This window comes from Tasmannia lanceolata, unplaced genomic scaffold (assembly GCF_043159265.1).
Source record: "Tasmannia lanceolata isolate RefF3 unplaced genomic scaffold, GAP_Taslan_0.1 ptg000008l, whole genome shotgun sequence".
In the NCBI taxonomy this organism is placed as follows: Eukaryota; Viridiplantae; Streptophyta; class Magnoliopsida; order Canellales; family Winteraceae; genus Tasmannia; species Tasmannia lanceolata.
This window is the reverse complement of record NW_027518685.1, coordinates 4,775,587-4,802,190: the sequence shown is the minus strand read 5'-3', so window position 1 is coordinate 4,802,190 and position 26,604 is coordinate 4,775,587. Positions and strand designations below refer to the sequence as shown.

At 40.0% G+C, this 26,604-nt stretch overlaps 1 protein-coding gene across 1 annotated transcript; it reads left to right on the top strand.

The window, feature by feature from the left end:
- The first annotated feature begins 19,423 nt into the window (after positions 1-19,423).
- Positions 19,424-22,452, top strand: LOC143882595 (cytochrome P450 93A3-like). The gene is made up of 2 exons (XM_077386062.1): positions 19,424-19,885; positions 21,111-22,452. The coding sequence occupies exons 1-2, from the start codon at positions 19,463-19,465 to the stop codon at positions 22,251-22,253; spliced, it is 1,566 nt and encodes a 521-aa protein (XP_077242177.1). The 5' UTR covers positions 19,424-19,462; the 3' UTR covers positions 22,254-22,452.
- The last annotated feature ends 4,152 nt before the right edge of the window (positions 22,453-26,604 follow it).

Here is a 26,604-nt window from a genome sequence, read left to right as displayed (position 1 = left end):
CTTTGGTTGAGTTCTAAAGCTCCCATGATGTGCAACTGAGGAATGCAACATCGAACCCATGGCTTTAGAGGCATTGTCTTTAATTTTTCCATAAATTTATGTTAGAACCCGTTTTCCTTATTTAGATTGTTTTTCCTTATTTGTGTTATTTCCATATTCTAGTAGGTTAGCTTAATTACGTTTTCATATTTTTATGATTTAAGTTTCCTATTTTACATTCCCTAATTTTTATATAATGTAGATTTCGTATGGCTATTCAGCAAGGAAATAATCAACTTTAGTGTTGTAGCACATTGGAAGCCAAGTTTCCTTACATTAACTCATTGTTTTCTTCGTTTTTCTCATATTCAATTCTTCTTCAATATTTTCTGTTTTGATAGAAGAGTATTCTATCATGTTGGTATCATAGCACTTTCCTAGTGGATCCCTCTACGCACTTTCAAAAGAACGAGCTTGATATCAAGGACCTAAAGGCTTATTTCATTACTATAGAAAGGAAGAACAGATCATCCTCGGAAGAGCAAGCCCTGGAAGCGAAGTTGGATGCGAGAGATGAGCAGATCGAAACACAACTTGAATCAAGAATCAAAGCCCTCGAAGAGAATATAATAAAGATATTCATAGAATTTTTCTCTAAAATCCCAATCCTCCTCAAGCGGGCCACTCGAGATAGACCTAATCTTGTGTCTGAATCAACCATTGTGCACGTGGATTGGTTTGAACAATGCACTACAAACTTCCAAGGTCATCACATCAATGAACGAGATAATTGAGGAGGCGGAACTTATATTGAACGAGATCAAAATTTTCCTCCCATAAAAATGGAGTTTCTACTATGCTCGCCTTTTGCCCGATTCCCTCCTCTTTCCCTCTCTGCTTCTGGAACTGTAAAAGGCTTGCCCCAACCTTTTTTTTTTAGTGCTTCGCCTCACAACCTGAAGGAAGACTCCTAAAGGAGGTTTAGGTTACAGTTGTTGAAAAAAGAAAAAAAGTAACCGCAGCTATTGAATCAACTATTCTTGTTCAAGCAAGAAAAACGTATTCGCCATAGTTGTTACGATATCTTTCGAAGCTTTTGTATCATGGAATGGCCTACACATCTCGACTTGAGTAAATTAGTAGTAACAAACTAGGGGCAACCTTGCTCGCAGCGGTTGGGCATACTTTGAGAAGAGAAATGGGTCTCTCTCGGCGGGCGAGCCCTTTCCTTTTGTCTCAAGGGGTGGTTGGGCTGCTCAGGGGGGCTTGCCTTGTTGATTGGAATTGCCCTCAAAGCTGTCCTAACTGAAACCGCATAAAAGGAAATGATTTGTGAACCAGTTCCAGATAAAGAATCTTGAATAGAAGAAGTGCGACCGATCCCTCTGGAGAAGAATGTGGTGGAAAGAGGTTGCTTGGTATTGATCCCATTGGCTCGGCATCAGCATCAATGGCACCACTCGGGTCATATGCCCCAGGTAGAGGTGTAGGAGAAGGAGTTGAATCGAGGGATGGGATGGCAATGATCCGATTGGATGTGTGTTTCGAGCATAACGATATTTTCAATTGGGAAGTGATATTTACGCCTCTTTTGATCACCAAGGACACCCAGCGCCATTGTATCAATGACTAAAGGGGGGCTAATGTACTTGAGGTCAAAAGAAGCCAGTGGGTTTGATTACCCCGTACACTTGCTCTGGGTGTCCCGGTGATCAAAAGGGGTGTAAATATCACTTCCCTTTCAATTCCATGGATTTATTCGCCCCCTTTTCTTCCGGGCTCACTAGTGTGTATTTATGACTACTTTTTTTAACACTAAAGTGGGTGGCCAGGGGAAGAAAACGGGGAGATTATATCATTGGCTTTTTCTTAGTTCTCTCGGTTCTCAAATAGTGTGCATGTGACTTTCTCACTTAGTGTGCTTGTGACGAGATCCTTACAAGGAGGAAGGTAGTTAAGCTTTTCCTTTACTTTAGGGCAATGATAAATTCGTACCCCCTAGGTTAATTCGCACCCCTGTACATGAATTCACGTTAAGAAGCGACACATGCCTTCCTTTGAAGGGGTGCGAATTATCCTACAAGAGGTGTGAGTTTATCATCGCCCTATGTTTATATACAAAGTTTTCTTCTTTTCAGTAGATTATGTTCCCATTTATTTGATATTTGAATGAGTTTTGTTAATGAGTGCCCTGAGGACACTCGTTAAGGTACATTTGGAAAGGAATTCTACACATGTTTTGATAAAAATTACTCAAAACACTTGTAAAATTCTCAAACGATGTGAAAAATGATTGGAAAATTCCTTTCCCAAAAGAAATCTAAATGTACGTACTAGCTATATTTAATAATTATAAATAATTTTACATTTTTAAGGTCTTTAATTAATAGTCATAAGAAAACTTATAATTATAAGGTTTTAAGTAATGTGAGAGCCTGTCATTGTCACTCTGGTAGATAATTATCAGAAAAATATATGCATTTATGACTTTTTAAGAGTCGGGGCTTAAAGATATAAATTGTTTAATCCTTTTCAAAAACAGAAAAGAAAGATAGAAGATAGTTAATAAGTACAAAGAAGTTTATATCTGTAAAGTATTTGATAGCTATAGAGACATTCACAGGTATAAGATATTTAATATAACTATAAAGAAATGGAAATGTTATCAGCACTACTGTATTTTGATGGGGGCACTTCTCACTTTATCAAAAGTACAGTATGGCCCCCACCATAAGATGATCCAAACCGTCCACTAGATGGGGCCACAGCCTAAATAGGTTGTGCCCCAAAAATTATTTCCATAGGTTGATCCTAACCCTCCGATCTGAGGGTTAGGATCAACCCTCTTACATTCAGATCAGAGTCTTAGGATTTATGGAAATGATTTTTTTGGGGCACAACCTATTTAGGCTATGGCCCATCTAATGGACAATTTAGATCATCCTATCATGCGGGCCACATACTGTAGTTTTAATAAAGTGTTAAAAGTATAAAAGATAAATAACGCCTTTCTCCAACAGCTTAAGCTTTTGGAGAAATTGGTAAGTTAACATGGTATCAGAGCCAAAGGTCTCGAGTTCAAACCTCCCAGATAGCAAAAACCAACATTCGATGGTCGGTCCAAAGTGGGACCACATGCGCCACGTGTTTGCCAAGTGGGCCACATGTGAGGGGGAGTGTTAAAAGTATAAAAGATAAATAACGCCTTTCTCCAACAGCTTAAGCTTTGGGAGAAGTTGGTAAGTTAACATAAAGTGAGGAGTGCCCTCATCAAAATACAGTAGTGCTGATAACATTCCCCTAAAGAAATATGCTTTTATGAAGTATTTAATAGTTAAAGAGAACTTTATATTTATAAGGTTTACATGGCCTCGGAATCCACTTAAGTTTTCCCACTATAATATGAGGAAAGCAAAATTGAGGGGCTCCATTGCAAAAACGCAGGCTCAGGCCACCCCCATTCGATCCACGTTACCCAACTACATTTAATGTGAGACTGAAAAATATAAAATGTAATGAATAATAAAGGCAATCCGATTATGTAGATTTAATGGGGTGCCCTTGCAACTGGGTTTGGCAAGGGTTCCCTTCAATGTAGCATTCAACAATCTATACACGTCAATTGTGATTCATTTTTTCCAGGGAAAACCTGTTCTTTATTTTTGGAATATTAAGATTATATTAAAAAGAGGAGCACGTTTCGCCTGCGTCGCGACACAGCGCAAACGCGTGCGTGGCCTCCTTCTCTAGAACCGCACGATTATGTGTGCGGTCCAGATTTAAGGGATTAATATAAAGAAGAAACAGGTAAGCCGGTAACCCACGTACTCACTTTTCCGATTATTTCTACGAAAATCACATGAAGCAAGTTCAGCTCTTGATTACATGTGTGATCAGGTCTGAATTCATTTTTTATCCTTAAATAGCAACCAATTGGAAGCCCACATAGCAAGTAGGATGAATCAGTGAAGAAGCTGCATTGAAGCTCAGTCAAGGAAGAAGCCAGCTGAACTTCTGTACTTCCAAGTTGTATGTAATTGATGGAAACTTTACAGGAGTCCTGTTAACTTCCTCACATAAATGAAATTTGAATAAGTGCCAAATTGTTCCCTTCCTCTTGGGTCATTTGGAGATCCAAGGTGTTCTTGATTTTTCTCTTGGCATAATGTTGTTTCTCTAATAAGAACTTTGCTGAAAATTTGCCTATTGAAAGTCGCTTATAAAAACCTTGATTAGCACTTGTTGGGCATTCACTAAGAGGAAGACATTTTAATAGGAATTCATCATCACAAAAACGGGGTTTCAAGCAACAGAACTAATGCCTAAATTGAGTCTAATGAATTCTTGGTTCAATGACTGTTTGGTTGTGTGTAGAAGAGGGGAAAAAAAGAGAGAGATGGTATCGGGCTTGTTACCACTAGATCAATTTCTGAAGGCTGCAAGTTCAGAGGCTCTGTGGTGTTAGTTCAAGACTTAAGAGCTGGTCCAGAATTTTATTAGCTGACCCAAACACCAGCGCTTAAACTGAAGCCCTTATTGGTCAATTGAAGAACAATAGATTCTTTGAATGGCCTTTAAAGCTAGAGTCCTATAATCAACAGCAGACGTTACATAACCTTGGACATATAAACCGTTTCTGTTTCAGTTCAGTTCTGTATTTTTGTGTTGTTTCATGCCATTAATGTAGGATACATTGAAGGGTTAGGATCTTTATCCGAAGCCATGTTGTCCTTGAATCTTTGATTTTCGTACGTGCACTATGTTGTTTTGATTTGCCGGATGTGTCGCCTCCTTTGACTGTCGGAGTGTCACTTTTAGTTTCCAATCTCAATCACTTGTTCTGTATGGTAAGAGAACAATGGGTGTTCTTTTACCTCACTTTAATTTTCTTCTGTGACGAGATGGGGACCAAACCCATGTATTTATATTTTTATATTCCCTCTTCCCATAATGGAGGGACCTTAATAAGATAACAAATGCATGCCGGTTATCTCCTTTACTTTTGCTAACCATCACCCATTAGTATGACTTTATTTAAGAGCATTTAGCAATCTAAGGACCCACGTTTTACAAATGTCAAGATGAGGCCATAAATGTTATGGGAAAACCTTACATTCTCCCACTTGGCCCATCTTGACGATATTATATATAATTATTTATTACCTTTGAAAGTAGACTAAATGGGTCCAAAGCTTTAAAACTTGATGTGGTACCACAAATTTATTTATTTTTATTTGAAAAAATAATGCTCAAAGCCAATCAGTGAGGGTATCTGAAACTTAATTAAAAGAAACCAATGACATGAATTATGGCGGCAAATATGTCAATTTGTCGACATACGACCTTCCAAGCATTACAATGCCACTGACCCCTTCTAAGTAAGTGCTTAATTGGTAGCATACTTTATGAGTGGGCTTTATCCTTATGCCCACTCTTTGGTCCAACCTTTATTGCCAATACCGGCATTCTGCTAAAACATTCATCCTTATGTATACTATAATATGAAAAGCTGAAACTAATGATCATCATTCTAATAATGTTATGGTGTCACTACACACTAAAAGAACTTATCAGACCCATACGGTTTACATGGTCCTTAAGTAATCCCGGTGCTAGCTCTTTGGTGAGAGGCTCTGCTACCATCAATTTTGTGTTAATATGACTTATTGACATCTGATGATCCTTGATCTTCTCTCTGACAACAAGATACTTTATAGGTATAATCTTAGACCCACTGGAACACTTGTTGTTCTTAGAGAAGCATACTGCAGCGGAATTATCACAGAAAATCTTAAGTGGTCTAGCAATAGAATCCACTGCTTGAAGATTTGTGATAAAATTCTTCAACTAGACGGCCTGTAGTGTGGCCTCATAACAGGCTATAAACTCAGCTACCATAGTCGATGGAGCTGTCACAGTCTGTTTTACGCTCTTCCATGAAACAGCCCCTCCTGCAAGTAGGAAGATGTATCATGAAGTTGATTTCCTACTTTTGAGGCATCCAACGAAGTCTGAGTCTGAATAGCCAATGACCTCAAGATTGTCTGATCTCTTATATGTGAGCATGTAATCTTTAGTTCCTTGTAAGTAGCGCATGACTTTCTTTGCAGCCTTCCAGGGTTCTATGCTAGGATTACTCTGATATCTGCCGAGCATTCCAATAGCAAAGGCAATATCTGGACATGTACATGTTTGTGCGTACATCAGGCTTCCAACAGCAGAAGCATAAGGAATATCCTTCATTTGCCTCTGCTCTATTTCATTCCTCGGACATTGTATTTTGCTGAACTTGTCACCCTTCATGATAGGCGCGACCCCAGGTGAACAATTTTGCATGTTGTACCTTTCTAAAACTTTAGAGATGTAAGCCTTCGGAGACAATCCAAGATACCCTAAGGATCTGTCTCTGTGAATCTCAATGCCAATAACATAAGATGATTCACCCATATGTTTCATCTCAAATTGTGTGGAAAGAAATTGCTTAGTTTCATGCAATAAACCTAAGTTACTACTAGCAAGCAGAATATCATCTACGTATAACACCAAAATTATGAACTTAATCCCACGGACCTTTAAGTATATACATTGGTCAACAATATTTTCTGTAAGCCCAAATGATGTAATGGACTCATTGAATTTGAGATACCATTGGCGGGAGGACTGTTTAAGTCCATAAATTGATTTCTTTAACCTGCATACTAGGTGCTCCTTTTCCTTTGTGCAAAACCCTAGAGGTGGTTCCATGTACACCTCTTCTTGTAGATCCCCATTTAAGAATGCCCTTTTCACATCCATTTGGTGTAACTCTAGATCGTAATGAGCCACCAAGGCCATGACTAATCTAAATGAGTCTTTCTTTGAAATCGGAGAGAAAGTCTCAGTATAGTCAATGCCTTCCCTTTGAGTGAATCCCTTTGCTACAAGTCTGGCCTTGTATCGTTCTACCTTACCCTTGGAGTCTCTTTTAGTCTTGAATACCCATTTGCATCCGACTGGTTTGACTCCTTCAGGTGGATCAACAAGGTCCCAGACATGGTTTGCATCCATAGAGCTTAACTCTTCTTTCATAGCATCAAACCATTGTTTGGAATTCCTACTCTCCATAGCTTGTGAAAACGTAGCCGGATCATCTCCATATCCAATGTCATAATCAGACTCTTGTAGATACACCATATAATCTGAAGATATTGCAGATCTCTTTATCCTTTTGGATCTCCATGGTGCCCCTTGATCCGTATTTTGTGGTGGTTGGGCTGATGGTTCCACAAGGATTGGCTCTTCATGGGGAAGCTCTTCTATAGCTGGTTGTTCCTCTTGAATATTATCCCGAGGAATAATCATAGGAATAACCAACTCATTAGTCACAATGGGTGTATTTTCCGAATCCCATAATTCCTCAAAGACTATATCTCGAGGTTCTATACTCCCACTAATGTTGCCATCCTCAAGAAATCTAGCTTTATTCGTTTCAACTATATTGGGTGTATGAGATGGACAGTAAAATCTATACCCTTTTGACCTTTCTGGATAACCAATGAAATATCCACTGGTTGTTCTAGGATCAAAGGCTTTTTCCTGGGGTTTTTATATTCTAGCTTCCGCTGGACAGCCCCATATGTGCATGTAACTTAAACATGTCTTCCTTCCTGTCCATAGCTCATAAGGAGTTTTTGGAACAACCTTAGTAGGAACCTTGTTCAAAATATGCACAGCTGTTTTTAATGCCTCACTTCACAAGGAGGAGGGAATCATAGAATGACTCATCATAGCCCTGACCATTTCCTTAAGCGTACGATTCCTTCTTTCTGCTACACCATTTTGATTTGGTGTACCCGGTGTCGTATATTGAGGCACGATACCTTCTTCCTTAAAGAATCTTGCTAATGGTCCCGGCCTCTGTCCCATCTCTGTGTACCTACCATAGTATTCGCCACCTCTATCTAATCTGACTATCTTAATCATCTTTCCTAATTGTTTCTCTACCTCTATTTTGAATTCCTTAAAGGCTTGAAATACATTAGCCTTTTCAGATAGTAGGTAAAGATACATGTATCGAGAGTAATCGTCGATGAAGGTGACAAAATACTTTTCTCCAGTTATACAGGGAGGAAAAGGCCCACATATATCTGTATGAATTATTTCTAGAGTTCCTAAACTCCTTCTGGCACCTTTCTTGAATGTGTTAGTCTGCTTTCCTTTGATGCAGTCTACACAAGTCTCAAAGTCTGTGAAGTTTAACGGTCCTAATACCCCTTCTTCCACCAACTTCTTGACCCTCTTTATAGAGATATGTCCTAATCTCCGATGCCATAACATGGATGACATTTCATTTACTCTACCACGTTTCATGCTAACTGACTCGGTATTGTGCTGGGTGAATAAGGACAATTCATATTGTTTGTACAATTCCAAAGGTAACCTCCATCCCATTCAATTGGGCCGCTATGTCCCTCATTTCCATGATGTGTTCACAGATTTCACTTGCGCCTGAGTATTTCATTGATGACATCTTGCTCATCAAGGTGCTGGCCATAGCCTTCTCGGAACTTATAAATTGTTGTTCCACAGCTTTCATGAAATCGCTAGCCTTTTTAGTATTAGGAATGGAACCCCTAATATTCTTAGCCACATGTGCTTGCATAAGCGATTAAGCAATTGGATTTCTCCCATTTTTCATGGAAAGTCTTTTGATCTAGTGTACTTTCCGCTGTAAGTGGTAGTGGCTCTTCCACTCGGAAAGCCAGATCTAAGTCCATGCACCCCAATGTAAACATAATTCGTTCTTTCCATTCCGAGAAGTTTGAACCATTAAGAAAAGGTACTGTCATTGCATTACCACCAACAACAGGTGAAGAAAAAACTGCATATAAAGAAATAAATGCATGCTCATGTCAATATTAAAATTTCTCAAAGTAAATCCAATTTTAATCTTTATGATTCACCTTGACGGATAACCCATCGCGTCATTACAGTCTCTCCTTTGGGTGAGTACGGTAATATGCTAGTGATTCACCCGATTGGTGATTAACACCATAGAACTAACAAGACACACATTAATGCAAGCTAACTCTATGCCTTCGGGCATTAAAAGCTACTTAAACCAATGTGTATACTTGTTATTCTATTCCATTTTATTTCGCGAACATGATGGCTCTTCTTTGGAATTGATACATCATTTCAAAGAAATAAATGCAATTTGATGCCACTTGATCTTTATTATGAAATTAATTCATATGACTTTATTTGAAATTTTAAATCCCTCATATTCACGGCCACTTTGGTGGTCACATAAATACTTAGAATTTAAAACTTCCAGTTCTTTAAAAGTGCATAAAAAAAGAGAGGCTTAGACATACATCAACAGTAAGAAGTAAATACATGTATGCCTAAATATGTATTAAAGTCCTCTTTAAATAGTTAAAAACTTTCTTTATTTAAAAAAATGGCCTTAAGGGTTCATGAGCCAGAATATGAGCACGGCCTCACAACTTGATTTTATCTACAAGTGGGTTAAGCTTTTAGGCTTATGCCCTCAAGTGGACCAAAAATCCAAAACCCATCTTCTTGTCATGTAAGCCAAAAGTTTTCTTAATCGGACATTAAATGTAATTTCCCAAAGAAATAGCCGTTGGATCTTCCTGAAACTTTATGGGAAGATACCTCGGTGATGGTTGATTGTTTTCATATAATCCGATAGCCAGAAAATTTCTCTAGTCGCCGCCTGCGACTGGTTATAATTTTTCAAGGTTGGGCTAATTACTTTTGTTTATGACGATCCAACTATCGGATCATCTTAAAAAATTTTAAGAAGATTTTTCACCAACAAAATTATTTAAATATTTAATCACCAGTAAACAATAATTATTTAAATATGATCCAATCACCAGTAAACAATAATAAAAGCCACAAAAATTATTTCTTTCTTTCGGTATCGACATCTATGAGAAGTCCAAAATTCAGTTTTCATGGTTTGTTTAGATTAGAATCTCATCAACAACATTGCATTTTCTTAAGATCAATCGTGATCGATCATTGAATGCGACAATGTTGATGAAGACTTTAATCAACAGCGGTAAACGACAAAATCTGTCGGATCGATTACAAAACTATGAAAACTGGCCAAAGAAAAATCCAAGACATTAAGACTCCAACCCTGGAGCTCTGATACCACAATGTAGGATGCATTGAAGGGTTAGGATCTTTACCTGAAGCCATGATGTCCTTGAATCTTTGATTTTCGTACGTGAACTACGTTGTTTTGATTTGCCGGATGTGTCGCCTCCTTTGACTGTCGGAGTGTCACTTTTGGTTTCCAATCTCAATCACTTGTTCCGTATGGTAAGAGAACAATGGGTGTTCTTTTACCTCACTTTAATTTTCTTCTGTGAAGAGATGGGGACCAAACCCATGTATTTATATTGTTATATTCCCTCTTCCCATAATGGAGGGACTTTAATAAGATAACAAATGCATGCCGGTTATCTCCTTTACTTTTGCTAACCATCACCCATTAGTATAGCTTTATTTAAGAGCATTTAGCAATCTAAGGACCCACGTTTTACAAATGTCAGGATGAGGCCATAAATGTTATGGGAAAACCGTACAATTAAATCTCATTTTTGTTAGCCATCAGGACCACCAAATTGCATTCGAATTCTGCAAACTGAAATCATATATTTCAGGTAATTCTGTACTCTTGTTCCAATGACTCATGGCTGTAGATATGTTTTGTATTAATACAGACAAGTACAGAAATTCGCTAGCAGTCTCTGTTTCTTGATCCTCATGAAATTGTTTTAATTGAGTAGGAGTTTTTACAATCCACTTCAAACAGGGTATTTCTGTGAAGCACGAGGAAACAACAAGGAAAGATTGTAAAGGGTTGTTGTTTGAGGCTACAATTTGGCAACATTTTCAAGATAATGGGGAAAAGAGAGCATTTAGTTATCGGGTGAGAAGTAGAAATCTTTTGAATCATATCTAAACAACACCTCCACGACAGTTGCCCTGCATCACATTGTTCTCGGATCGAATGCAATTTGGAACTGCGTTGGCATTATACCACTTCCCTTATTGTGTGATGCCTCCACATTCTTTTGGTACTTTGTCCATATGGTGGATGAGTCGAGTGATACCAAGAAAAAAATATCCCCTTTTGTCTTCCGCAAATAGGATACAATATGAAGAAGGCTCCTTCCCCTCTCCTCCGTCTTCCGCAAGAGAGTTTAAAAAAGAACACAAACAAAGGAAATAGAAATCAGGGCGGAAGAAAAATTTTCTTAGAAAATCTTTTCCGTAAAATATTAATTTTTTCAGCACTGCCAGCATTTTGTAAACTTATTTTTTTGGAATCTATTTTCCAAAACAAAATCCTTTCCTTAATTTCAAAGAAAATTTAAAACATTCTAGACTAGGAGAGAGAGATAGACAGACTCCAAGTAAAAGAGAGTGTCTTCTCTCTCCTCTGGGTTAGACAGAGAAAGAGGAGAGAGATAGAAACATGGGGTTCGATTTAAGATATATGGGAGTCGATTTATCACTCCCCTTTCTTTCCATTGAATTTACTTCACACATCCTGTCTAGTCTGGGTGGGGCTCACCTATTTACACTTGATGGGGTGGGGCCCACCATCTCCATGTAAACAGATGCATAAAGGATATGCATGGGCCCACCATTTTACAACTGATGCTTGGATGAGTGATCCCACAATTTTAGTCATGTTTTGACGCGGTGGCTCCTACCATCTCCACCCAAACTCATGCATAGGGTTACCATGGTTTTAAATTTCAATTCCGGTACCAGTTTTGGACCTCACCGAAATCGAAATTTGGTTGAAATTTCAGGAAAATAATAAAAAGTTTAAAAAATTGAGAATTTTGGTCGAATTTCCTAAAATTTCGGATGAAATTTCGGAAAAAATGAAAATTTGAAATTTCAGTCGAAATAAAGTAACATTTCGGGCATGTGTCATTCGGGTTCGGTCTCGACCGAAACCCAAAATTTCAGATTTCGGTCGAAATTTAAAACCATGCTTGTGACTACCATTTTACACTTTTAGGTAATGATAAATCAGCCCCTTTATTTTCTGGGCTGCCCCCCTCCCAGACGTTTAATAACTAAAGAAAGTAGGCATAAAGACCCTAAAGAGGTGGCCATGGTTAAAATTGGGGCTGTATTTAACACATGGTTTTAAATTTCGGCCAAAATACCAAAATTTCTGTTGTCAGTCGTGACCGAAATTTAAAACCGAAACCGAAATTTCCACCGTCAATCCTTTCAGCATCAGCCCTTGAGGGGGGCCCAATTTTGGCCATTAGTGCTAGTAATATACATTAAAAATGGGGAAGTGATATATCCGCCCTTTTTCTTTACCTGGGACACCCAGTTGCAGTGTACGTAAGCAATCAAATCCGTTGAATCCTTCCCCTGTGAAGTACAGCAGTCCCTTTGCAGTCATAGATACAGTGCAGCGGGGTGTCCCAAGTAATGAAAAGGTACAGATATGTCACTTCCCTAAAACTGGGGTGCATTTATCACCGGTCTCTGTACGGAGTAGGCCCCAGCATTTTGGATACTCATGCTGTTAAGATGCATGTGTTGGAAGATAATGGGTGATGATATTTTCACCCTCCTACAGTACTTGCACACCCCCCTTATAACATGATTAGACATAAAGTTGCCCACTTTTCACGTCAAATCAGGTTATAAGGGGGTGTGCACGTAACGGAGGGGGGTGAAAATATCATCTCCACTGATTTTAGGCCTCAATTTCCACAGCTTGACACGTTAGAATAATTGTGTTCTGTTTTACGTGGTAACGGTCAAAATAGGGCGTATTTCTTTTGAAGTGTTTTATTCTTCCCGTAGTTCGCACCGCATGTTTTGACTTTGAAGTTTAAATTTTATCTACCAAATCCTCACTAGCCAATCCGATCCAATGGAGTATGGACTTACAATTCAAGTGAACGGGTCACTTACGTTAATTCAGCTTGAGTTTCCCTTAGTGTTTTTTTTTTTCATGCTATTTTCTTAAGGGAATTGCTAGCGTCACCAGCCACGAAATGCCTTTTGCTATGAACCTTAGCAAATCCCTTTCCTAAATTGGCAAAATTACCTGCCCTAGTTGTTATTAACGTCCCAACTCGCTTATCATATCATTATTCAACAAATAATATCTTTTTGTCAGGGACTCTCCTTCTTTAGAATATGATTTTAAATATGAACACTCCTCGGACACCCGTACAATAAGTAATGTAATAAAAAAAAGGGCGATGATATTTTCACTCCCCCTGCATTACGCGCACGCTCCCCTTATAGCTTGATTTGACGAGCGTGCGCGTCATGCAGGGGGGAGTGAAAATATCATCTCCAGGGAAAGCCTATTTTCCTTGTAGCGCATATGTCCAATATTGCACGTAACACAATGGGACCATTCAGAATCATCTCATGTCAGGTGGGCCTCGCCATCTGGTGAAAAATGCAACGGGCTTAAAATATGTCAGCCGATATGACCAACATAAATGGTGTTCATATTGGTTGGTCATATTTTGGTCATATCGGTTGACATATTTTAAGCCCGTTGCATTTTTCACCGGATGGCGAGGCCCACCTGACATGAGATGATTCTGAATGGTCCCATTGTGTTCTGTGCAATATTGGACATATGCGCTACAAGGAAAATAGGCTTTCCCAACTGTTTTATTATCGTTACTAAGGGTTCAAATTACCGTCGCTATCGGTTTATATTTAGTGACGATTTAATTTCGCTATCGGTTTACCCATTTTTGGATCCACTTTTGGATGGGTTTGGATGATCCTATGGATCTTGTTTTTGGTACATACCGTATCTATGGAAGGGCCTTCAAAATGAATGCTTTGGATCACCCCAAAAATGTGGGCCCATATGATTTTTTTGCACTCGAGCGCAGATAAGCTATCTGCACTCGAGCAGAGGAACACCTCTCTCTCTCTCTCTCTCTCTCTCTCTCTCTCTCTCTCTCTCTATATATATATATATATATATATATATATATATATATATATATATATATATATATATATATAGAGAAAACGGTTCCTACACATATGTGTAGATAAGTTATCTACACACTAGCTTAAAATACAGTGGGGGCCACATTATTTGGGTGATCCAAACCATTCATTTTTAAGGCCCTCACATAGATAGGGTGTCCACAAAAAATCAGATCCATAGGATCATCCTAACTATTCGAACTTTGGAGGCAAAAAATGGACTAATTTGTGAAGGTTTAAAGACATCCATTTTACCTCCACAAATCGTAGGGTTGGGATGATCCTATGGATCTGATTTTTTGTAGACACCCTATCTATGTGAGGGCCTTTAAAATGGATGGCTTGGATCACCCAAACAATGTGGGCCCCCACTGTATTTTAAGCTAGTGTGTAGAGAACTCTCTACACATATGTGTAGGAACCGTTTTCTCATATATATATATATATATAACACAATTGGCGACAATTTTTTCCGTTGCTATATATATTTTAAAAATATCACAGTAAACGAATTAGTGACGGTTAACCTCCGGTGTTAATACTAATATTAGTTACGGATTGTTTATCGTCGTTACATTAGATATAATTTGTGACGGTTCGCAGTTGACTCAATAAATTATATTATTAGCGACGAATACGTAGCCGTCACAATTGTTTAAATGAAATTGTGATGGCCACATCTATCTCAATAACTTCTATTATCAGCGGCAGCTATGTGCCATAGCCACTAAAATTTACATTATTTTTAAAAGAAAAATATTAACCTTGTGACGATTAATACAGTTGCCATTGCACATAATATGGGATGGTTATGATACCGTGACCGTGACTCTTCATCAAATATGAATTTTGAGATTAAAAATTTATAAAAAAAAGGCTTTTATGTATCCCTTACCATGTTTTAATAATCGCACTAAGTCATCTTGTCTTTATTATTAATTTAACCGGCTATCAAAGGTTATTACAGTTCTGGGAAAGATCTCAAAGGCCAATTAAAACAGAAATGACAAGGTAATTTTGTGTGATTATTCAATAGTGCCAATATCAATCGCCCAAAAAATATGTATAGTAAATACCGGAGATGTTAGGAAGCTTGAAAACTAGATCGATCCATAGTATAAAAAAGAGAGGAGGATCTCCGATCATGTTGGAAACAGAATGGTCTAGTAGGGTCTGATTTATGGCTTGATCGAATCCAGAGATGAGAAAGGTTATTCGGTCTCCAAATTGGGTACTGTTTTAGATTTCCAAAGAAATAAAAACGAATTTGTACTTATCTTTTTTATCGAAAACCTTGTTAAAATCAGATTTTGAGGAAGAGAGGCTGAGTCGTGCCACATGGTCACTCTTCTTAAGAATCGTATTCGCCCCCTACGGTGCAACAGGATCCGCAAACCGACGCTCCAAGATAAAGCAACCGGAAAGGCTCCAGTCCACGTGCACTCGCTGACTGGACCACCCAAAACCATCTTGGAATAGTACTCAGACACGGAAGGAACGGAGGAAAATCACAGAATTCCTATTTGGATCAAGCTACATGGGCTCCATCTAAAGTTTGGAACCACCATTGTCTAAGTAGAATAGCTAGCTTGATTGGTAAGCCCCTCTACATGGACACTCAAACAACTGAGTCATCTAGGCTGAATTATGCTAGATTATGTGTGCTAATTAGTGTGGATCAATCCCTTCCAGATTCTATCAAGCTTCGTGCCTCCTCAGGTGAGATCATTTAGCAAATTGATTACGATTGGAAACCGAGTTCCTGTTCATTTTGCAAGGACTTTAGTCACAGTACTAAGGCTTGCCATCTTCACTCAAATCATGCTCAACCTCAGCCTAAGAAAGAATGGAGACCAGTTAGCAAAATCAACTTTGAAATTGTATCTGAAATTTTGGATTCAGCCCACCACCATTATGAAGCTACTAACCAGAACTTGGAAAAAAATTCTACTCTTCGGTCCACCTTTAGACCTTCTGTGCCTTTGCATAGGTCTGCTATTCAATTTGGAAATAAATTCTCAACCCTTGAAGACTTTGGTTCTGATTCTCCTGCGGAAATCTCAAATGTAGCAGCTCCTTCCTCTTCGGACTCTCACATCACTGAAGGTTCATGGCAAACAGTCCAGAAAAAGAAGGAAAAGAAAGGGAAATCCCCAGTCTCGCTCCTTCGGCCATATCCTACTTGTGTGCTTCCCTCCATTTCAAGACCCCAGCTAAGATTAGGATAAGTTTGGATCTTTGGGGTTTGTCTTGGGGGGTTAGTTTATTTTCCTTTCCTTCCCCTTTTTTTTTGGGTTGTATTGTGCTGTTTTTGGTTGGGGGTCCTCTTGCCCTCTTTCGTGTTCCTTTTGGCTCTCCTTTTGGAGATCTTTTTGTTTCCCCTTTATGCTGTGGGGTTGCTGTTTGGCTTTCATGTTGCATCTGTCTTTTTCTTTAATATATCTGGTAGGGGTCTGCCTAACCCCAGCTTGCCTATAAAAAAAAAAAACCTATATACCAGAAACCCCCAAAATTTTCTTAATTACCAATAACATCATCTTTTGCAATAATTAGCTTTTAAGTTTTTACCCATAATATATTACGCTCCGTACAAATCCCTATAATCTCTCACCTCTCTATATCTCAAATTAGGGCTGCAACAGGGTCGGTCTTTTCAAAACCCTAGCCCAACCCTGGAACCCATTATCTCGGCTCAGACCCGCCCTGACCCTGAGTCAGGGCCGAAAAACCTCAACCCATTGCCCGCCCTACATGGCTCAGTGCTGGCCCTGGTCCGCCCTGATTGGCAGGGCCGGGCCGGCCCTAATTGACCCTAGTGCAAATACCTATTAAGAGTGCCAAAAATAAAGCAACCACTTATCATATAGAACAAAATGATCAATAAACAAAGAAATGGAACAAAATAAGACTATGAATTTAACAACATGACGGGCAATAGAGACAATTAATAATAATAATCTAAAGAAACATCAATCCAAGATAATAGAAAACATTAGCAAAAGAAACATGCACAAATGGTTTAATTCTATAATAGAAAACTTAGGGTTGGGCCGGGTCAGAGTACCCGAGGCATTAATCCAGAACCCGACCCGACCTGAGTCAGGGTCTAAAAAAATGAACCCTGACCTGCCCTCAGGGTTGGAAAATCCAGCCCTGCTGTTCGGGCTCAGGGTGGGTCAGAGCTGACAGCGCCAAACTTGCACCCCTATCTCAAATGAAGCCATTCCCACAGACCATACCCGTTTTTGGTCTCTCTCATCACTTATCTGAATACATCATGGTAGCATTCTTTGCCAATGCCATGCATATATGGATGTAGAACAATGGCCCCACATAAAGATGGGGTGTAAAATATTGGGCCCACCCCAATGCATGGTCTTGGGACCTACCCATCAAAACAGAGGAAAAATAGTGTCCCCACCTGATGCATGGATATGGGTGGAGATAGTGGGACCCTACATATAAAATGGTAGGTCCCACTATATGTAAGGGCTTGGGCGGATATTACAGGCTCTGCCATATCAGAACAGGGTAAAAATGTGGGCCCCACATGAAAATGAGTTTTAAAATTATATTACCATGCATAGCATTCTTGGCCCATGCTATGCATGGGTTTAAAATATTGGACCCACCGATCAAAACATGAGGAAAAATGGTGTCTCACCCTCCTCATCTTCATGTGGGGCCCATTATTTACACCCATACATGCATGGCATGGGCCAAGAATGCTATCATGATGTATTCAATTAAGAGATGAGAGAGAGAGAGAGAGTTACCAAAAAGAAGAGAAACCGAAGAGAGAAAGAGAGATTGTAGGGAGTTTACATTATCTTTTAACAAGTGTGATAAAATTATGGGTAGAATGGGTAGAGAAAAACCTTAAAAGCTAATTATGGCAAAAGACAATATTATTGGTAATTGAGACAATTTTGGGGGTTTCTAGATATGGGTTTTTGATGGGCCTTTTAGTGCGTGTTTGGCGTACCGTTTAAAACGCCGTTTGGCGTTTGAAACACCGTTTTGGGGCCAAACGGTCGTTTAGGAGTGTTTGGGTGCGCAGCCACCGTTTGAAACGCCGTTTGAAACACCGTTTTGAACCCTCAAAACGATGTTTTGCAAACGGAGGGGGGGGGGGGGGTCCATTTGCAAAATGCCGTTTTGAACAGAGTTTTTGGGCTGTGGGTTTTTACGTGTTTGCCCTCACAAAAACCCATTTTTTCGTATATGCATGCGATTTTATGCGTTACATCAAATACCAAAAAAGTGGGGGTGTTAATATCATTCTTGAGGATACAAATTTGTTAAATTGTTAATATTTAATTCAAAACAAGGGGCTGCTGATATCATTATATGATTTCTTAATTTTGATTTTTTAAAGACAAAAGAATTAAAAGAAATCCTAATTTCTTACTTTCTTCATTTACTTTCCAAAGTTGCAAACCCTCTCACGCCTCACTGCCTCAGCGCCTCCACTCGTCCGTCAAATCAGGCCGTTAAGAAGAAGAAGGAGAATAACCCCAAAGGTGTAGCCATTTTTTTTTTGGCAATGATGTTTAATTTTAATAGTATTTGAATGAGATCCTAATGACCTTTTAATATTGGGCCTAATGAGAGAGTAGTTGAGTTACATTGAGGCCAACCAAATAATGCCCTTTTTGATCATTTTACCACTAAAACTCCGTTTTAGGGCATTTGCAACCAAACACATAATACCTCTGTCTGCCGTTTAAAACGCAGTTTTGATCTGGCCAACCAAACATGAGAACGCCGTTTTGCAAAATGACATTTTAAACGCTATTTCAAACGGTACGCCAAACACAGTTTTCCCTAGACATTTTTTAAAAAAAATTTGTTAATTGCTTGATATAGAAGACAGACATTTAATCATCTTACAAGGGAAATGATAGTTTAACCACTTTTTCTCCATTTTCACACTCTTATGTTTGCTGTTTCCTAAAAATAAGAAAAAGTTTGTAGAAATATTACTGAAATAGACTACTTGTATTTGTATTACCAATGTTTTATAATTGCACGGACTCAGCTTGTCTTTTGCTTCTAATAGCGTTTTGAGATCTGTAATAGCCTTTGTGAGCTATTTAAATAGTAAAAGACAAGATGAGTAAGTGCAATTATCAAAACATGGTAGTACCAACATCATTAGCCTGGAAGTAGTGTATTTTTAGGGAAAGTCAAACAAAGGAAAAAGATAATAAGGTTAATCCTAAATTGGAATGGTTTGTGGGTTCAACTCTCTCGTACTGCCAAATTCAGTATTCCTTGCAAAATGAGGCGCCCTTTTTTAGTATAAATTTAATACCACCTGCTCCCATCTACTCCCGTGGACTCACAAGACTAATATAATCTTAGGGCCGGACATTGTTTAATCCAAACCAAACCTTTCAATCTCCTTTAAATACCCCATCAGATCTAAGCTTTCCAACACAGATTAGACATGGCTCTTCCAACCCTCTTCCTTCATTCAAATCCTTCACAGAATGCAATCCTTGCCTTCTCCTTTTTGGTTGTTGTGATTACTTGGGTGGCATGCATGATCAAGAAATCCGGCATGGCCACGTTGCCATTGCCACCAGGACCACTAGGATTACCGATAGTCGGTAACCTTCCGTTTCTCGAACCAGACCTCCATCGATATTTTGCCAAACTGGCTAAAACCTATGGCCCCATCATGAAGCTCCGTCTTGGAACTAAGCTCTGCATCGTTCTGAATTCGCCATCCGTGGTGAAGGAAGTCCTCAAAGACCAAGACACCACCTTCGCCAATCATGATGCAGTGGCTGGAGTAGAAATCATCACATATGGCGGGAATGACATCGTGTGGAGTCCCTACGGAGCACAGTGGCGCATGCTCCGCAAGGTCTTGTGAAACAACCAATTACTCCAAAAGCTTAATGAGCTGTTCGCTTTAGATTGTTGCAACTTATTGTGGGCTCCAATAGATTGTTGGACTCTTAAGTTGGAGTCCAATAATCGGTGGCCTACAATTGGTTGTTACGATCTTAAACGAACAAGGCCTAAGCGGTGAAAGTTGGTCTTATTAATCATTTATAATTCAACACTCTCCCTCATGTGTGGCCCCTCCTTTTTTGAGTTGGCCATACACGTGGCACATGTGGCCGCCTCTTTTACATTGGTTGTACATGCGGCATAACTGGCTCCGTCTTTTGGGTTGGCCGTTCGCATGGATTTTTAATATCAAGGACTTGTAGGGTTATTAACTGATTTAAAGCAATTGCTCTATACCATGTGAAACAATCAAATGCTCCAAAAACTTAAAGTGCTAAGATGGTGTTATTTAATCATGTATATATTGTGAAACAACCAATTACTCTAAAAACTTAAGCTGTTAGAGTTAGTGTTATTTAATCACCTTTATACTTTAATACTCCCCATCTAGGGGTGTAAACGAGCCGAGCCGAGCCGAGCTTGGCCAGACTCGGCTCGGCTCGTTAAGCTCACAAGTGAGGCTCGGCTCGGGCTCGGGCTCGGCTCGGTCAGGCTCGTGAGCGGCTCGCGAGCCCTGCTCGGCTCGGATTATATTATGTTCACACCCCTCATCTTCCCTGGACAGCCCTACTAGTGTAATTTGACTACCTTTTTTACACTATGGGGGGTGGTCCTAGTAACAAATGGGGTTCCAAAAATGAAGTGACATATTTTGCCCCCCCTTTTCACTCCATGGACAACCCTTTTAATGTATATATTAATATATAATATATATATTTAAATATATTAAATTCTCAACGAGCCTTAACGAGCCGAGCCGAGCCTGGTCTAACTCGGGCTCGGCTCGTTAAGGATTCGAGCCGAGCTCAAGCCGAGGTCGAGCGAGCTTCCGAGCCCGAGCCAAAATTGACACCCTTACTCCCCATCGCTTGTGACCCCTCTTTTTTTGGGTTGGCCATATATGTATTTTTTTTAAAATAAGGAGTTGTTGGGTTTTGAAACCAGGCCTTACGTGTCGTGAGGCAATAGCTCTAATACAATCATGACAATAGCTCTGATACCATTTGAAGCAACCAATTACTCCCAAAGCTTAAGCTGTTAGATTTCGTATTATTTAATAATTTATACTTCAACAGGTTTGCGTCCATGATTTCCTCAACAACACAAACCTCGCGGCTGGCCAGGCTTTCCGACGAACGGAGGTTTGCCGAACGATCAACAGACTGTATGCCAAATCAGGAACCCCGATCAATGTGGGTGCGTACATAACTCAAACGATCTTCAGCACCATGACCAGCACACTATGGGGTGGAACCCTCAATGGAGAAGAAGGGACTACTACAGCAGCAAAGTTCCAAAAGGTGCTTGAAGATATCGTGGATCTATTGGGAAAACCCAACATTTCCGATCTCTTTCCCATTATAGCCCCCTTGGATGTTCAAGGTAAGCGGCGTAAAATGAAGAAGCTCATGTCGTTTTTCGATCAGATCTTTACCACCATCTTAGATCAACGGATAGAGATTAATAAAGCAGCTGAAGGAGGCGCTAAAGAAACCAAGGATTTCTTGGATATCCTTCTACAACTACACAACGGTTCTGATCCCAAAATCCAATTGACCATGTCCCACGTCAAGGCCCTGTTGCTTGATTTAGCCGTGGGAGGGACTGAGACTACATCCACCACAACGGAGTGGGCCATGTCAGAGATGTTAATGAAGCCTGAGACTATTAAAAAAGCACAAGAAGAACTAGACTCAGTTGTGGGAAAGGATAACATTTTACTAGAATCTCATCTTCCCCAATTACCTTATATAGAAGGGGTGGCTAGGGAAGCTCTCCGTCTGCACCCGGGCTTAGCACTTTTGATCCCCCACGTGCCAAGCGTGCCAGCGACGGTTGCTGGATACCACATCCCAAAGGGAGCAAGGGTCTTCATTAATGTGTGGGCCATACAGAGGGATCCGTCATTTTGGGAGAACCCTAATGAGTTCATGCCGGAGAGATGGTTTAGTGCAAGCAATGGGAAATTGGATATCAAGGGTAGCGATTTTCGTTTCTTTCCATTTGGGTCTGGGAGGAGGAGCTGTGCAGGGCTTAACTTGGCTGAGAGGATGTTAACCATTATCTTGGCTTCGTTCTTTCATTCCTTTGAATGGAGTTTACCAGAAGGGACTAAGCTTGATCTTGAAGAGAAATTTGGCCTTGTTATAAAGAGAAGGAATCCACTTGTGGCTATCCCTACACCTCGATTATCGAAGCCAGAGCTCTATGCTGCTTAAATTTAGAATGATCGAATAAGCCTAGGTGATGGTGGTATAATATGGCATGATGTATCTATCTAAGTATCTTTATTTTCTCTTTCCATGTACTGTGTGTTGGTTTGCCACACTGAAGTTGTTAGTCTTCAGGTTTTACTACTGTATTGGTACTGTTTAATGCTTAAATTATGTTTAGCGAACCACAGATCCATCAGAGGAATTTGAATTTATTAGGTATAATTAATAGAAGATGATAAATTAGCACCCCGTGTAGGATGATTCACACCATTTTTGACGTAGTTAAAAGGGTGTGAATCATCCAATAGGGGGTGCGAATTTATCATCACCCTATTTAATGACTTTAAATTAGTTTACAATACCTAAGGTTTTCGATTGTCATGGGGACATTTACAAGTACTATATTTTAATGCATTTCCTTGGGAATTTGACGGAAAGGCATTTCGGCGCCAACCATAAGACATCAGCATCCTCTGCCCCTCTTTATGATGCATTCCCTCCCCTTCCTTACTGTTCCCTCACTATTCTCCCTCCCACTCTAGTCACCCATAACCATGGTGAGGGAAGAACCTCTTTCTCTCCTGCAGTTACCAAGCGGTTCTTCCCACCTGAGCTGAGTCTGGGCGTGAAGGCTGCAGAGAAAACTTCCAATGGAGAACCCACAATCTACTTCAACAGTGACCCTGGAAATTAAATTATCTATCATTAAATGGGCCAAAGTTAAAAAGTGGTATCCATTATCCAGTGGGTGACATTCTTCGGCATTGGGCTTCTGTTGTGGGGGAAAGGAAACCTAAAAATACCATATCTCCTCTATGGCAACCACCACCCGAAGATTGGCTGAAATTAAATTTTGACGGAAGCTCTCGTGGGAATCCAGGGAGAGCGGGCTTTGGTGGATTATTACGCAATCACTTGGGAACTACACTCATGTACTTCTCCGGTCCGGCTGGGATTTGCGACGCGAACGAAGCTGAGGTATCGGCCCTCCTATTCGGTCTTCAATGGTATGTGAAGCACCGAACTATTCCCGTGATTGTTGAAGGTGATTCCTCCAATACCATAGCATGGGCTTCCAATAATTCTGGTGGTCCGTGGTAATTTGCGAACAAAATTGAAAAGATCAGGGATTTGGTTACTTTGATTCGTCCAAAATTACAACACCGGCACCGATCGGCTAACGAGATGGCGGACAAACTTGCGCGGGAAAGGGTGGACCGGGAGTCTGTCATTGTTTCAGTTCAAGGCCCCCTTGATCTGTAATGGGATCTCATGTAAAGTCTGATATATTTGGGGGACGTCTTGTCCCCATGTACTGATTGCCATTATTGGCTTTATTAATATATTGTTATCTTCTTAAAAAACACCAGTGAGGATAACCTGAAGGGCTCTGCTCACTTCTGTCTCTCGCTAATTGCAAAATGCTCCTACGGAAGACCTCATCTTACCCTTGTCAGAGAAACACTAAAACAAAAGCTCCATCTCTCTGAAGATCCCATAGTAACAACCATGGATCAAGAGACACCTGCTCATTAAACTTGGTACCGATAGTGATTTCATGGCAGTCTGGTTGGCAGACAACATCAAGATTCAAGGTCTCCTACTCCGGTTCTTAAGGTGGACACCAGATTATGCTCTAGGTGAAGAACCCCCAATTGCTCCTGTATGGATCACCCTCCCTGGGCTCCCACTATTATGCGGATGATTTTCTTGTCTCTGTGCGTGGTTTGGTTGGAAGAGTGCTGTCAATCAATGGCCCTACTTCCATAGGATTCAGAACCGACGCTGCAAGACTCTGCGTCGAACTAAGAATCAATGATCTCGCTAATTGTTTATGGCTAGGTTTCTCTGGGAAAAAAGGAAGATGGCAGAAGGTCATTTACGAAAGGATTCCTAACCACTGCAACTGTTGTCACAAATTCGGCCATAAGGAAACCATTTATAAATTTTCCATTCACCTAGCCTCTGCAAATCCTGAGAAGATGGATCAACCAGCGACTGGACCAGAGTCCTTAGATCAACTAAAGAATGATACTGCAGTTTAGAAAGTCACTAGAGAAGGAACTACAAAGAGTTGGGTCCAAGTATCATTCCAGAAAAACCAAAAAGACCAAACTAGCAAGGATGGTAGTGGCACTACATGGCACTACAGCTCCTCAACCCTCAGATGATCGAATCACGGAAGGGAATGGCACTGAATCAGAATAAAATGCATCGGATGAAGATGAAATGCATAGAAAAGCAGAGGCAGAACACATATCATTTTTCATGAAACAAAGAAATATGCTCTTGCAGTCTTCTATCTCAAGCCAGTCAGAAAACCCTGCCAAAGTATAAAAGATTAAATAATGCTATTTCCAATAGCTTAAGCTTTTGGAATAACTGGTTGTTTCACATGGTATCAGAGCAAAGGTCCTGAGTTCAAATCTCCTGGATAGCAAAAATAAAAAATCTACATCCAATGGCCAAACCCATTCTCATTCCCTCTCATTCTAGCACTCCTGTTAAGCCCTCAACTGCCCCAGATCCCCTTGCTAGCATTGATACAGGATACACTTACCACAAGATGCTCAAGCAAGCCCTACAACTCCTCTAAACTCAGCCCTAGCCTTAGTGACTGTCCAACAAACTCCCCATTACACCAATCTCCAATGCCCAATGTCCTACCCCAATCAGGCCCAGAAGTTATCACCAGTCCTAAGAAGTCCAAAGGAAAGAAAGGAAAGGGAAGTACAGCTACTCCTACCTCTCCTACATGTTCTTCTGCCACCACCAAGGGCTTTACTTTTCAATTAGTCGGAGAAGCACAACAAGACTATGTAACCTCGAGGCAGGCTTGCTGCCGAGAGCAGGGCAGTTTCTAATAAAGATACAGGTCAGATACATACTAGAAGACCCATGCCAGATGATGATGGAAAGAGTCAGTCAGCCCTATAGTCCACAATCAACTCGCTCTTGTGGGCCCTTCCTCGTTAGGAGTACCATCTAAGCACCCATCCACTTTGCTAGAGGGGATGGACCTTTTTTAGGATAGAGTTCAGGTTCTCTTTGAAATAGTCAAACAAGATACATTCAGGCTGGCTATGCTAAACAATCAAGATGGTTCTGAAGCTAGTCATCATGTTGGTTTTTGTAAGGTTTCCTCGCCTTTGAGGAGGGCTAGGAGGGCTTTTTCCCTGTAAATGTACGTCCACTATCATATATAAATTTTTTGTGGTCTGATTCGGGTATATTTAACATCAGCCCGTATTGTATATGGAGTAGGCCCACCGTTAATTTTGGCCGGTACCATACATTAAAATTGGGGGCTCGATTATCACCAAGTCTTCATTCTTTATGGAGTAGGCCCCACCCTCTGGCCGCTCATCTATCTATAATCTAACTCCTATGGAATTTTGCAGGGCTGACTTTTGCATTAGAGAGCAACCACGTCAAATAAATTAAATGAGTAAGACAAAAATCTGCTGAAAAGTGATCCTATGTGGATGTTCTCTCATGGTGCATTTATAATGGTGGGCCGTCCTTGCACAAATAAGATGAAGGGGTCCCTTGGATCCACCCCACCATGCAAAACTCAGGGGCGCCCACCACAAATGGGATGAAAGGGAGCCCCCATTTTTTATATTTTGAAATGGCAGAGAAAATTCAATAAAGAAAAGAGGATGTGGACCCAGAAGGACCACTACAAGAGAAAAAAAAACGTAAAAACAAAAAGAAAACAGAAAACAATACAGCTCTCACGGAGGAAGGAAATCAAACCACTCCAAACCCATACGGCTAACCTCTCCCCTAGTCAAAGCATCCGCCCCCCCATTAGCCGACCGCCCATTAGCATTCTTCATTTTATAAACTATTAATTTTGGATTCTCCCGATTTCCACTGCCTAACTAACATGTGGGTAGAATTTTCTGCTTTTTGAGGTAACGGTCAAAAGAGGGTGTATATGTTTTGTGCGTATTAAACTCCGCCAATCCGTTTAAATGGACCAAATGGTGTATGAACTTACAATTTAAATATAAATACAAATGGGAACGGATCACGTACGTTGACATGACAGCGAAACCGAACAAATCCCTACACACCACGTGGCATAGGAGGGGTAGTTTTGTCATTTTAAGATAACAGCCAGAAAATAAGAAATGAGATAAAACTCAAGTTGTAAACTCGGATAAATAATATCTTTTAGATAGAGACTCCTCTACGTTGGATTATGATTTTAAATATCGCTATATTTGAATTGATTTATTGATATCGGCACCCTATGGTAAATGAAAGAAAAAAAACATACTGGCACCATTGATGTCGGCCATATCGCCATATATATATTTCGGGCCATGATAAATTCACATTCACC